The following is a 13,669-nucleotide window of genomic DNA, read 5'->3' as shown; positions in this document are numbered from 1 at the left end:
GCGTGGGAGCAGCTGACGTGTGCCACATGTTGCAGTGTTTTGACAAGACACAAAGGGGAGGTGCCCTGGCTGGTTATTGGCGTGCTTTCTGTAGAAGCCATCAGAATTTTCCCTAGACTTTTTGCGGTCTGTGAAGTCTAAAGTTGCAGCTGTGGGACGCTGGTGTTTGTCCAGCTCCATCAAGACAGTGTTGGCTTTAAGCCACCAAGCATTCCAGCTTCACTCCACCTTATTCTTTGTATTGGGCGGTGTAGTGAGTGCTTGCAGAGCTTAACTGAGTGATCAGTTTCATATTTAAATCTACTAACTTATCCGGCACTAGGAAATATTGAACATACCTGGTAACTTATTTTTTTTTTTTGCAAGGTCTGCAGGGTGTAAATATAAGGTAATTACATGCCCCTGTACAAGCAGGCCTAGTAGGTTGGTAAACCTGAAGACACAAATGTAATCATGTAAGTGTGTATACACTTCTTGACAGTAATGGGCACCAGTCAGTCAACTACAAAGAGTGTCCTCAAATTTGCAACCAAATGGGCAATACTCATTTTTTTTTATTTTATTTTGTGTGATATATCCATAGGAAAATCTGTGGTGTAATTGGTTTATTTAGTTTGGTGTAAGGCAGTCCTTCAATTTAAACAAGGATATGGTAAACATTGTAAAGCAGAAAGTCCTAATTGGCATTTTGGGAGTACGCTGCATATCAAATTGGCACAGTCTGTAAACAGACCTAAGAGTTTCTTAGGTTCATTGGTCACTAGAAAGATGGAGTGGTGCGCTATCAACAGCTGCTGGCACTGGGTTGTCAAACCCAAACAAAATAGTGGAATATAAATGAGAAATGTGCCAGCGCTGGCTGTACCAATATATAGACAAGACGGTTCTCAGTTTAAAAAAAACTATTTAATGTTAACACATACAAGTATAAAAGAGGTGAATAAATATAAAAATATATGTCTTAATGACATATATAGGTGATGAGCATAAAAAGATATATCACAGGTATATTGAATATGTATTGGGGAGCTCCATATAAAATGGCTGGTTTTTAGATGATTATTGGTATGGTGATGTATATTACCATCCGATGCTTTCTGGCGAGGTTTATAGGCCAGTACAGAGTGACACTTGCTCCTGAGGAAGCCGGACAGAGAACATCCGGGGAAACGCGTTGAAATTATTGAATGATTGCTGATCCATCCATCCTATTCATCAAGTGATTGTCCACCCTCCCACTGATGTCCACAATTCTCCTGTCTTACCTGGACCTTACAATTATCTGGGATATCTGCATTGTTCCTAATCGTTCCAGCATATAAGGAGAAGACGCCTAATAGGGAGGTTTGAGCCCTGACCAAGGGAACTTTAGGACTCTTCATCACTCCGTACTGGCCTATAAACCTCGCCAGAAAGCATCGAATGCTAATATACATCACATATCAATAATCATCTAAAAATCAGCCATTTCTATATTTTATACTTGTATGTGTTAACATAAATTTTTTTTTTTTTTACTGAGAACCATCTTGTCTATATATTGGCACATACAGCGCTGGCACATTTCTCATTGGTCACTAGAACCTTTGCCGTCACTGTTACAAGAAGGTTCTTACTGAATTCATGGTCTGCAACCTAACTGGAAGTTGGCTATTAGTGCACTTTAGTGGTGTGAAGTTCAACTTTTTCTTTTCTGTAATGGCTTCCAGGGTCGTAAAGGACTGGGTTCCATCTTTGTCTGGGCATCAGGGAATGGTGGAAGAGAGGCTGACTACTGTTCCTGTGATGGGTATACCAACAGCATCTATACCATCTCCATCAGTAGCACAACAGAAAATGGGTATAAACCGTGGTATTTGGAAGAGTGTGCGTCTACGCTTGCTACAACCTACAGCAGTGGGGCCTTCTACGAGAGGAAGATAGTAAGTTATGTGGTTAATCTTTTTACTTGACGTGAGCTTCAATTGTAATAATGCAATTCAGGTATAATATGATTGCTGCTGTGGTGTATTTCAAGGAAAGGCTTTTATTTCTAAAGCTAGTTCTTTATTTTCTAGTTTGTATTGAAGAACTTGTTGCTTTTCCACTAGAGAGCTTTTCTTCAGCTAATGTGTTCCTATGCAAAATTAGGATTGAACACTCTGCTGCCAGCCTATTGGGTGGCTCTAAGTGACCATTTCTTTTTTTGTAGTAGTATTTGAGACTACATATACCCTCAACGTATGGTAAATTTGTATGCACGGGGTCAACGTATGAGATAAATCTACTTGCTAATGACACTATTAAAGTGTCTTCCCAAGGTATTTTACATATGCCTATCACATAGCATTTTTACACTGCCCTGTTGGGTAGTTGCCGCATCAGACACCCAGGGCTGACTGATGCAGATGAGTACACTGGCTAGCAGAGCAACTACAATACTCACTGCACAGATCTGCCCCCTCCGCTAATCCCCTTTGCCTGGACACTGGCACACTGTGCATTGCAAACCCCCCCCCCCCCCCCCCCCCTTCACCAAGAGACTGAAATACAAGGTTCACATAAGTAAAGTTCCTTAATAGCAGTCAAGTATTTCACGGTATATTTAGCAACGACCAAGGACCTCCTTCATCAGCCTTAGTTGTTACAAGCTAGTTGACTGCCATTAAGGAACTTTACTATTGTGAACCTTGGTCCTACCAGGGACTATAGGAACAAGCTTTTTAATTCCATACCGCTATGTTGAATTATTTTATATATTTATACTTAGCAAGTGCTCATTTTTATATTAAGTTATTAATGTTTGTAAAGACAATCCCACTTTTTTCATTATTTTTTTTACATTTACAACTGTTAAATCAATCACTAATAATTGCATTATGAATGGATATGACTAGTGCTGCTGCATTTCTGTTTTTTTCTAGATTTTTTTCTAGATTTTAAGCTGCAATAATTTTAAAGTCAAAACCAGGTTGCTATAGCTGTTTAAATGATTGCTGCTTTATATCTACCGGTTAAATCACATGACATGGCAGTGATTGCATCTCATGGGCCAAAGACTAGTTTTGAATTTAAAAAAAGTTAGTGGAACGAGTATTCCACCCATATTTCTGCCCTCTGCTCATTCCCTGTTCAGTGCCAACTTTTATGGATCCGTTACAAGTATATTGTCATGAAACAAAACGTACATATGGGGTTACAGAGCTTCTACCGGTGCCAGATCATTGATAAAGCACTTACAGTTACCATTTAATGAGGAGCTCTCAGAGGTACGTTTGCACAGCTCTCGCTGTGATGAGGCATTAGCAGCACAGCGATAACAGGTGGTGACATTAAGCAAGTGGAGAATTTTCTTGTCTCTAATTTTTTACCACTCAATGACTTGAAATTATTCTCCATCTACCTTCCCCAATGCGCTCGCAGGCAGACCTACATCCAATTACCATTCCACGATCTCTGTAGTGTATGAATTCAAGTGCTGGATATTTGCATTTAAATATTAAAGGACAGCTTATCCACACTGCGCCTTACTAATTGGCTGGAAGGATTGTGGAAAGCTTGTGATAATTAATGTACCTGGTATTTCTAGTTCAGGCTTTAGTTTTGTGCGGCAATGTATTTATGACGTAGGATAAATTATCGAAATGCCTACCCTTTTAAATGTGATTCATATAAAGCATTAAGGACTAGAAAGCATTGAGCCGTATAATGTTTCTTTTCTCCGTGTTGCAAGCGAGCGGAGTTTAATAGTTATTGAGGGAAGGCGGAGTAGCAAATAGTTGAAGGCTTTTGCTATCAAACTTGTGCTGTAATTGAGTACTTAATATGCAACCCGATCCTGTATACATTAGGAGGCACAACTTTGCCCTGAGAGGAAAACCTCAGCATGAGTTCCGAAATAACCTGAACAGACTTATAAATCTTTAATGGAACAAGAACAGTATTTTGTAAACTCCTTTGAAATATGCTATATATATGTATCTCTCTGAAGTCCAAATTTCATGGAGTACAAGGTTTCAACTTCAGAGAAATACTTAGGGCTGCCACTTAATGTATGAAAGATGTCGAGCTGCGCGGGTCCCAGTCTGCATTGCCACATAAACAGGTGCAGCTGTTGGTATTCGTATTAACCACAGATGGGTAATGGCTGTTGCTAACTAAATTATCCATGAGGCTTGCTCAGCATCATTCCATATCTGTCTCTCTAGTGCTGGAGCTTGCCTATAGTGTAGTGTAACTGTAAGCTACATGCTGCGGAGGCAGCTGTTTTGTGTAATGAGCAGATCTTATACAAATTCACTGGTAATTAGTGATGTCGCTGAGGCCTAAGGCACTGTGATTTATCTGTATTGTATTGAATTGGAAGGTTTAATATTGGTTAAGCCTACAAATAGGCTTGTAGCATGGTTTATAGGTAATGGATAGAGAATAAGGGAGACTGTGGTTTAGCAAAAGTTTGTAATTAACAAAATGTATGTAATATGTATTTATAATACACCAGTCCTGCATAAATGCAATGGTTGGTAGCAGGGCTGCAACTACTCTATGACCAGGGTGGAACTCAACAGGGGTTCCGGTTGAGGGGATTGTGATGCCGCCTGGACCAGGCACTGACATTTCAGAACTTGAAGGGCCTGTGGCCACCTGATGCCTGTGACGGCTCTGTAGTACCAATTGCCTTTTGGTCCGAGCTGCCTGCTCTTACTGTAACTCTGTCATTGTGTTTCCGTGGTGAAACACTGGGTGTTCCCATAGGCAAATTTGACGGCCCGCCACCCTACGCCCCCCACCCGGACTTTTGTGGCTGTATATGCACATAAAAACCCATGCGCAGTTGCGAACAATCTGTCCCCCATGATTGTAAGGAGAGCTAGAAAACCGCATACCTCCCAACATGACCCTCTCCAGGGGGGACTAGAAAACAGGCACCACTAAAGGTTCCCTAAGTACTGGATTTGAAAAGCACCATTATGGGAGGTAGGGCACAAATACCCTGGCACTGGTCTAGGCTCTGCCTTATGTGTGTGTGTGTCAGTTTGGTGTTCAGGCAAAGGGTTTCCACCACTTTTACAGGGCCCCTTTAAGCCATACTTGCCCACCCCTGGCTTAAAGCATACTTACCTACCTGACCCTCTCCGTGAGGGAGGAAATGCTCTGTTCCTGGACTTCCCTGGTAATGTATGATTGCCCTCACATGTGATGAAACACCTTTCTTATCAATTACCTAACTCACCTGAGGTGATGGCAATCCTGCATTACCAGGGAAGTCTAGGAACAGAACATTTTCTCCCTCATGGAGAGGGTCAGGTAGGCAAGTATGCTTTAAGCCATGCCTCCCAATATGACCCTCTCTAGGAGGGATACAATGCTCAGTGTCTGAACTTCCCTCTTAATGAATGATCACCATCACCTGTGGTGATACACTTTTCTTATCAATGAACCTGTTCAACACAGGTGATGGCAATCAAAAATTAAGAGGGAAGTCCAGGAATAGATCATTGTCCCCTCTGGAGAGGGTTATGTTGGGAGGTATGTTTTAAGCCCTGATTTCAAGACCCTAATTGTAGACTGCAGAATAAAGTTGATAAAAGGCAGTAAGACAGTCTGTGAGATCCATAAAAATAACTCCATCCCTACCAAAGCTTCTGTCGTATGACAGTGCTCCTGAAATCCACTCCTCAGGACATACTAGCAGTGCATGTTTTCCACATAGCCTTGATGGGCGTGGAGGGTGAATCGAATAATGTGCCAAAGCATGGTGAGTGCAGCCAGCCATTGGAGAGGATGTAGTACACTTAGACAGTTGTCTGTCGATATTCAGGAAAAAAAAAGTGAAAATCATTTTTTTTGTCAACCTTTCTGTGACCTTTTGACTGTCAACCTTGTCATCGTCGTCTGAATGCTTGTGATGACCTTCCAACCCATCTCCTTTAGCCATACAGTATTGACCTACTTCTGGTGTCGACCCATTGCCTGTTGACCTAAATTGGGTTAACCCAATGACCCATACCCCTCCATTTACAGTCATAGGTTTTGTGCATTGAGAATCCTGCCAGATAGATAGATAGATATATATATATATATATATCTATCTATCTATAGATATATATAGATATATATAGATATATATATATATAGATATATATATCTATATCTATATATATATATATATATATATATATATATATACATATATACATATATATACACACACACACATACATACACAGTGCAGAAGAGGCGTGGCATTCTGGACTTGTTGAAATTTGTTCTCTGCCTGCAGACTACCAGCGAATATGATCGTGGTAGTTATAAATCTACTTTAAATAGCTAATCTTTGGCTACCAACAGATAAAATACTGTGATATACAGTAGCAGCCATTGATGACTGGCATGTAGATGCAGCACAGTTGTGCAGTGTAGGATTGAGGAGGGATGTGATGAGGTGGAGGCAAGAAATGAATGGTTGGCAACCACTGATTTTTAGCTGGACATGTACAATCTTGCATAAATGCCAAAAATTACACACCCATATGAGAAAAGCACCTGTTCTTGAGCGAGAATTATCTGTGCTTAAAAAAAGTGTTTCCTTTCCTGAAGGTTTTTATTTTTTAATTCAATGAAGAGTAGGTTTTTGACACCGTAATAATCACCAGACCTGAACAATTAAGTCTTCCTATAACCTTATAAGTTTTGTTTCTATGCTTCTATTTAAAAAATGTGCATATAAAATGTGTGACTTGTTGCTGCAGTCACACGAAACAGCCCTGCTCATTGTGCCTGGTTGTTGGGGAGTTTATTAATGACAGTTGTCTGTTTTGGGCAATTTTTAAACATAGTGATGCGGTTAAAAAACAACCCAGAAGTTAGCAAAGTTGCAAGATAACTGCTTATTCTGTTCACTAGAGCATTGGTTTCCTACATACAGCTAACAAAATGAATGCCAAGCCTAGGAGCAGATTCAGAGAACGATCTTATAAATTGGTATGAATGATAAACCACTCCTAGTCGTCATACTGATTGACTAGAGCACCATTTATTATTCATAATGAGTGATTACAAGATTCACTCTTTATATATGTCCATTTTATTTTGTGTCTAATAAAGAAGACCGTTTCTTTTCATTTCATGGTCAGTTACCCCAGTTGGTGCTCATATCAGCCCTTTCATTTACCATTTACCCATGAAGCAGCAGACTGAAAATTACCCCATGAATATCTACAATTAACCCCACCCCAATGGGGTATTTTGTAGACCCAATATTAGTTTGTATCTTGTATCTTCTGTGATGTCATTATCTGTAAGTCTCAGAATGACTGGGCATGTGATTATTTGATACAAAATTTTTAAAATATCATAACAGAGCGGTTACAGCTAAATTTTGTCTGAAAATTATCCCATTTCACCCGACATATTTCCTGAACCCAGGTCTACTTCCTATGCAATCCTGACACTTCTGTTTTTGTCCAGAAGGAATTCCTATTTTTGATTCTGAAACCCCCGTAAAAAGAAAAAAATAAATTAATTGACTTTCTCTAGTTTATTGATGTGGCTTTGTCTGATTAAACCTGGGGATTATTACAGACCATTTTAGGGAGGCCTGTTCTATAAAAAGGCTAATTAAAGTCTATTTAACAATAATTGCATTAATCCTAGCAAACATGGCTCCTCCGATTCCAAACAATATAGGCAGCCACACAGAAACTAGTGACATCACTTAGGCATAAGACACTTGAACTGTGTGCATAAGTTGTGTTTAAAAGAAACAGCCATAAGATAATGAACAGGCAAAATATGTTCTGTCAGATAATAGGGGGATATATATCCATTGCAAGAAAATAGGAGAAAAAGGACGAACTTAACAGCTTCTAGATATAATTTTACAAAATGTACTTGAGAAATGTTAGGTACTGTATAAGCTGGTTGCTATGGACAATTTCTCCACTTGCCCTCTTTAGAAGATCTGATCTATATCTTCCATAAAGGTTAAAGTTTTGCAACTTCATTAAGTTCTGTTCAGTTTCACCTACTGTATTCTATTTAAAGCCGGCTCAAATAAATGTTGGCATGTAATATGCATCTTTTTTAACTGTGTAAATTACAAATTGTTCCAATTTATCAGGTCACCACAGATCTTAGACAGAAGTGTACAGAAGACCACACCGGGACTTCGGTCTCCGCTCCTATGGTGGCTGGTGTTATCGCTTTGGCACTGGAGGCAAAGTAAGTTGTCTGCTTATGGGCTGTTTTGAGTAAACATTTTGCAACACATAGGCCTGATTCAGGAGTATTCTGGTTGTTAATTAAACTGTACTCAGTGGTTGCAGTTAATGCAACGGTTCCCGGACTCTGTCCTCAAGGCACCCTGACAGTCCAGGTTTTAAGTATATCCATTGCCCACCACAGATGGTTAAATGAAAATCCCTGAGGTACTGATAGTCACCTATAGCCAAGCATGGGTTCTACTTAAAACTTGGACAATTAGGGTGCCTTGAGTACCGCATTTGAGGACATATGAGTCTTTATGTCGTGAGACTATTGCCTGACATTTTTTTGCATCGGTTTTCTTGTACAAATGTTGGTTAACTGTTAAAGGAATTAAAAAATGTTTTATCAATTTATTTCTAATTTATATATGTATGCGTATTGTGCCTAATTTCCATTAAAGTGGTTTAAGCGCACAGATTTTCTTTTTTGGACAAAGATTGGGATCATTAGGTCTGTTTGACACTTGACATGAAATAGACTTAGGGATCAGATATGAATTTTTCACAATTGTTGAAGCTGCAGCAAAGGAGGACTATACCACCGGATAACGTTAGAAAATAAATTTTTGTCTCTCTATGGCAGTACGGATGGTGTAACCCTCCCTCTCTCCAAAAATATATCTGTAGGTTAATTTGCTCCCAATCAAAATGAACCTTGGTGTATATTTGTGTGCATGTACATGGGCAGACTAAATGGGCCAACTTTTTTTGCCGCCAAATTCTATATGTCTAGGTAAGAAGTCAGAAGTCCTTATATTATTATGCTCAGACATTATGAAGAATGGCAAGTCTGGCTTTGACTAGAAGCTTTTCTTTTCCAAACCTTTGTTTTATAACTTTTCTGAGTTGGTTAGCGGCAGTAAACCCAAATCCTACCTTAGTTTGGAACTTATTTTTGTTTATTTCTGGTGCAGTCCATTGCTTAATTGGAGAGATGTACAGCATCTGCTGGTGAAGACTTCCCGTTCTGTGCATCTCCGGGCCCCCGACTGGAGGATAAATGGAGCGGGACGCAAAGGTCAGAGGAACAAAAAAAAGCATAGCGATCGTAACGTGCATTCTTCATAATTCCATTCTGTGCTCGGCCCATGGATAGCTTGGCTCCTGGTCTTATAATTTAAGCATTATTTTCATTGCGATCCTTTGTATGACCCAGTTGGCTGAAACTTGATCCAGAGTTCTCTTTAAAAGAGGATATTTAGCATAAATCTCAGCTGTGAACCTGTGTTCATATTACACAAGTTTCAGCTGATAAAACATGAGTGCGTCCAACGAGCGCAATGTGTGGCCGCGTAACAGGTCAGATGGAGCTCATTCAGCTTCAGTTACTAAAAACATAGAACTCTGCACATTCCTCAGGCTGCTACAGGTGCCCGATACAGGATACTGCCGATTGTTTTCAGGAAGCAATCTGTAATGGAACCATTGTACTCATGTGACTCTAAATTTATTTAATGAAAGTGCATGCAAATGCCTGTGAAATGCTATCCTTATTTAACTTTAACATTTGAAAGCACCAGGGCTGTGACTTACAGAACCACAAACCAGAACTTGTCAGACTTTTATTCTTTTTAGTCAGCCATCTTTACGGCTTTGGCTTGGTGGATGCCGATGCTATGGTGGTTTCCGCCAAGAAGTGGAGAAGTGTCCCGGCTCAACACATGTGTGTCGGAGCGGCAGACAGACGGCCTAGGTGAGTGCGTTGATATTGGTTGATATTGTGTACCAAGCATACTGGTTTTTTTTGTGTGAGTATTTAATGTGGTGTGTGTGTGTTTTTAAAAGTAAAATAAACTTTACTAAAAAAAGTAAAGTGACAGCAGAACGTTTTTATGATGGAACTCTGCAACTATTCATCAATGCCTGCTTGCACTAAAGTTTAAGATATATATCAGAGTAAAGATTTAGGTAAATAGAGTTCTAGTTCTTCATTAAGAACCATGGGACTTAATACATTTAATCTGTGGATCCAATTGACTACTTGTGTGATTAAGTTTTTGTATAATTAGCACTGAGCCTGATGGGTTTTAATTAAGGACTAGGGGCCAGATGCACTAAGCTTCAAAAGTGATAAAATGGAGAGTGATAAACAGCCAGCCAATCAGCACCTAACTTCTAGGTCACAGACTGTGTTTGAAAAAGGTCACGCAGGTGTTGATTGGTCGGTTGTTTATCACTCTGTTTTATCACTTTTGAAGCTTAGTGCATCCGGCCCTAGAACTTAATGAGCTGTTCAACTAAATCTAGGTCTGAAAATCGTTCATCTCTGGATTTTGGAATATTTTTGAATATTTACATAGCTTGGGAATTAAATATTTTGGGGATGACGCACAAGTCTGAATACTAAATGCCTTTGTTTCATATACACCTTATACACAGCCTGAGGTTATTTTGTACAATAGTTAAAAGGATAAAGGTGCGTACACTCTGAGTGATTTTCGCCCATATATTTTTCCCGGGGGTGGACAACTTTCTATAGCAGAACGCTATGGAAAGCCAACCACCCTGTTGCTCATCTGCTGGTTATAGCAGCAGATGAGTGTCGGTGGCTGGCAGCAGTGCAGGAAAACGCATCAGCGTTCATCACTCATTACCGTTGGGCGGCTTTTGAGCTGAAAGCAGCTCAAATGGCTAAACTGAGCTCCATTCAGTGTGCATGAGCCTGGAGATCCTAGCTTGCTTAGATATTGGTTTGAATCATTTTATACAGTCCCAGGCTATATTCCGGACAAGACAGATCTAAATCAGGTAGGAGAGATGTGAATAATAGTGAAGTATGTTAAAATCAATTGGCTTTTGCTTATAACCATTAAAAACTCACTTGAATGTGATAATGTCAGAAATATCACAAACCGTGCATAGTTCCGAACACATCAGTACATACACAGGCAAAACGGCACCGCTGGTATCCATACTGTTCCAAGCCTCCATTCCGGACTCTGTGATGTCACTGTGCCAGTCTGTTGCTTCAGCCACAGAGATATCAGTGTTTCTTCTTCAGGGTTCCTGGGTGCCACAGGGTTAACATCAGGGTTGTAGGTGGATCCAGAGGACCGGGCACCAATTCTCCAAAGCTTTAATGCTCCCCATCATGCCTGGCTCCTCTCCCCTATAACCACGCCTCCATGCTAGGTCAATCAGTTTTTTGTTGGTGCCTGCAGGAAGCATGTGCACCACTGTTTTTCTCCTGAGATTGCCTAGAACATTTTTACTTAAAGATTTTAATTTTTTTACACTGAGCAGGTAGCGCTGGTAGTCATAGAGACTCCAACGCTACCGCTCTGTCACCCCCACCGGTGTTCATCACCTCCTGTCACCCCCACGGGCGCACGCAGGCAGAGTGGCCAGGAGAGTTTTCCATGCTGTGAAAACTTTGGGAGCAGATCACAGCACTGGCGTAGACTCTACTAGCCCACCAGGGATTGCAGGGAAACTGATCTCCATTTTAACACAGGCTCCATTATACCGGTGGGGAAGACCAGCTAATGGGGAGGCGCCGCTGGCTTGCAGATCCTCCCCACAGCTTTAGGTGCAAGTTCATGACAGTGCTGCCCGCCTATTAGCTGCAGTTTCGCGCCTCCAGCACCCTCACAGGCACTGACAACCATCCTCACATCGCTGTGCAGGCTCCTGGAATGCTGGGCACTGTCTCCCCTGTAAAAACATCACCTGCTTACAGGTTTTTACAACACTCACTGTCCTACCCTACCTCTGGCTCGTGGTGTAGTTGACGGCACCATTTACAGTAGTTTGTACTTTACATTGTACTGTGATATCTACTTTGTGTATGTGACTGTTTGTTCTGAATTACTTTACTGCATTTCTCCTGTGTATATTCCTATCACTGTATTCACCTGGGACCAGGTGTACTGGGGGAGCGGTAATATTTAGTTACACAACAATGGTCACTGTCAGGGCATAGAGCCTCATGTGTGGCGTTTCCTATATTGTTATTGGCATGTCTAGTGATTGGGAATGCCAACAAGCAGATTAGCCACTACTACGTTCATGCACAGAAGGACTATCCAATCAGGACATTGTGCATGATGACCTCTGTGCTAATTTTCATATTCCTACAGGCCCCTCTGGCCCAGCAGGAGCCTCCATTGACGGCCTTTACTCAGTTATTGGGTGCATTGGTGGACTGTCTGACACCTGTCACGGGTCCAGCACCCTCTGCACCCACATCAGCTGCACAAATTGCCCCACCGTGGGTGGATTTATTGTCTAATACAATGCAATCATTGACTCTGGAATCCTTTTCGGATTCCACAGGTTCTCCTCACCAGATGCAAGTCTGTGGGGTTGGGGAGCCGTAGTAGAATCACGGTCCTTGCAAGGCAAGTGGTCTCTCGAAGAATCCAAATTGTCAATAAACAAACTAGAACTGATGGCTGTTTTTAACACACTTCAGTTGGCACGGGATCTTCTTCAGGGCAGACTGGTTCAGATCATCAGACAACCCCACCACAGTGGCATATATACACCACCAGGGAGGTACAAAGAGCATAAAGGCCATGAGGGAAGTATCCAAGAAACGCCATTGGGCTGAGCATTATGTACCAGCCATCTCAGCTGTGCTCCTCCTGGGAAAACTAAATTGGGAGGCCGACTTCTTAAGAGAGGACCGGACTTACACTCGGGAGAATGGTGTTTCTACTAATACCGGAGAGATGGGTCATGCCAGATGTGGACCTAATGGTGTTTTGCTACAACCACAAGATGCCGCTGTTCGGGTCTAGAGCCAGGGACCCCGCAAGCAGTGTTCATGGATGCTCTATCCATACAGTGGATACAGTTCTTTGAGGTTCCTGGGCCCACAGGGTGCCGACCCTGATACGTCTGATGTAAATGGGGCATATGCAACCTTGATCATCGGCCCTTTTCCTCGTATTGAGTGATTTGTATACCATGCCTATAATGTCATCTGTTCTTTTGTGCTTCCTGCTGGGACTTGTTAACTAAACTGAGTGACCTAGCATGGAGGTGGGCTTATAGGAGAGAGTAGCCAGGAATGATGGGAAAAAAAAGGTATTCACTAGGAATAATCAGGCGCCTTGCAATGAGCTGGATCTCCAGTGAAAGCAGCTGCTTGACTGTGGGGGTAGTCACTCCCCACTGGAAGAAAACCACAGAAAAGAAATACTCACACAAGGTGGGTGAAGCAGCGCTTAAATCAATGAAGGATACCAGTAAATGAAAAGGTATAACAATTTTACTGATTCTGTTAAAATCACAATAATAAAAATACAGTAATAAAACAATGACAATAAATAAATTACAATAATGGTATAAGATGGTGGGGGGGAATAAACGTAAATTGGAATGAATATCAAAAATGGTAAATAATAAGAATAGGCCCCGCCTCAGAGGACAGTCAGAGTAAGCTGTGTTGACACTAATATGGAGGAAACAGGTAAGTG

At 41.2% G+C, this 13,669-nt stretch overlaps 1 protein-coding gene and 1 long non-coding RNA gene across 4 annotated transcripts in view; one reads left to right on the top strand and one right to left on the bottom strand.

Annotated features, from left to right (window-relative positions):
* Positions 1-13,669, bottom strand: part of LOC146075261 (uncharacterized) — a 136,650-nt gene that overhangs the window by 60,690 nt on the left and 62,291 nt on the right. The window lies entirely within an intron of this gene.
* Positions 1-13,669, top strand: part of PCSK6 (proprotein convertase subtilisin/kexin type 6) — a 124,965-nt gene that overhangs the window by 63,842 nt on the left and 47,454 nt on the right. For 2 of the 3 annotated variants that reach the window (XR_014473543.1, XM_083184288.1), the window contains exons 8-11: positions 1,710-1,922; positions 8,102-8,202; positions 9,161-9,264; positions 9,822-9,939. Coding sequence is in view for 2 of the 3 variants with exons in the window: in XM_083184288.1 (XP_083040414.1) it covers positions 1,710-1,922; positions 8,102-8,202; positions 9,161-9,264; positions 9,822-9,939 (536 nt within the window). In the remaining variant the exon portion in view is untranslated. The remainder of the gene's footprint in view (positions 1-1,709; positions 1,923-8,101; positions 8,203-9,160; positions 9,265-9,821; positions 9,940-13,669) is intronic. The other variant, XM_083184289.1, reaches the window with a different exon arrangement.

Source organism: Crinia signifera, chromosome 4, assembly GCF_055691185.1.
Source record: "Crinia signifera chromosome 4, ASM5569118v1, whole genome shotgun sequence".
Classification (NCBI taxonomy): domain Eukaryota; kingdom Metazoa; phylum Chordata; class Amphibia; order Anura; family Myobatrachidae; genus Crinia; species Crinia signifera.
This window is presented reverse-complemented; position numbering and strand designations above follow the sequence as displayed.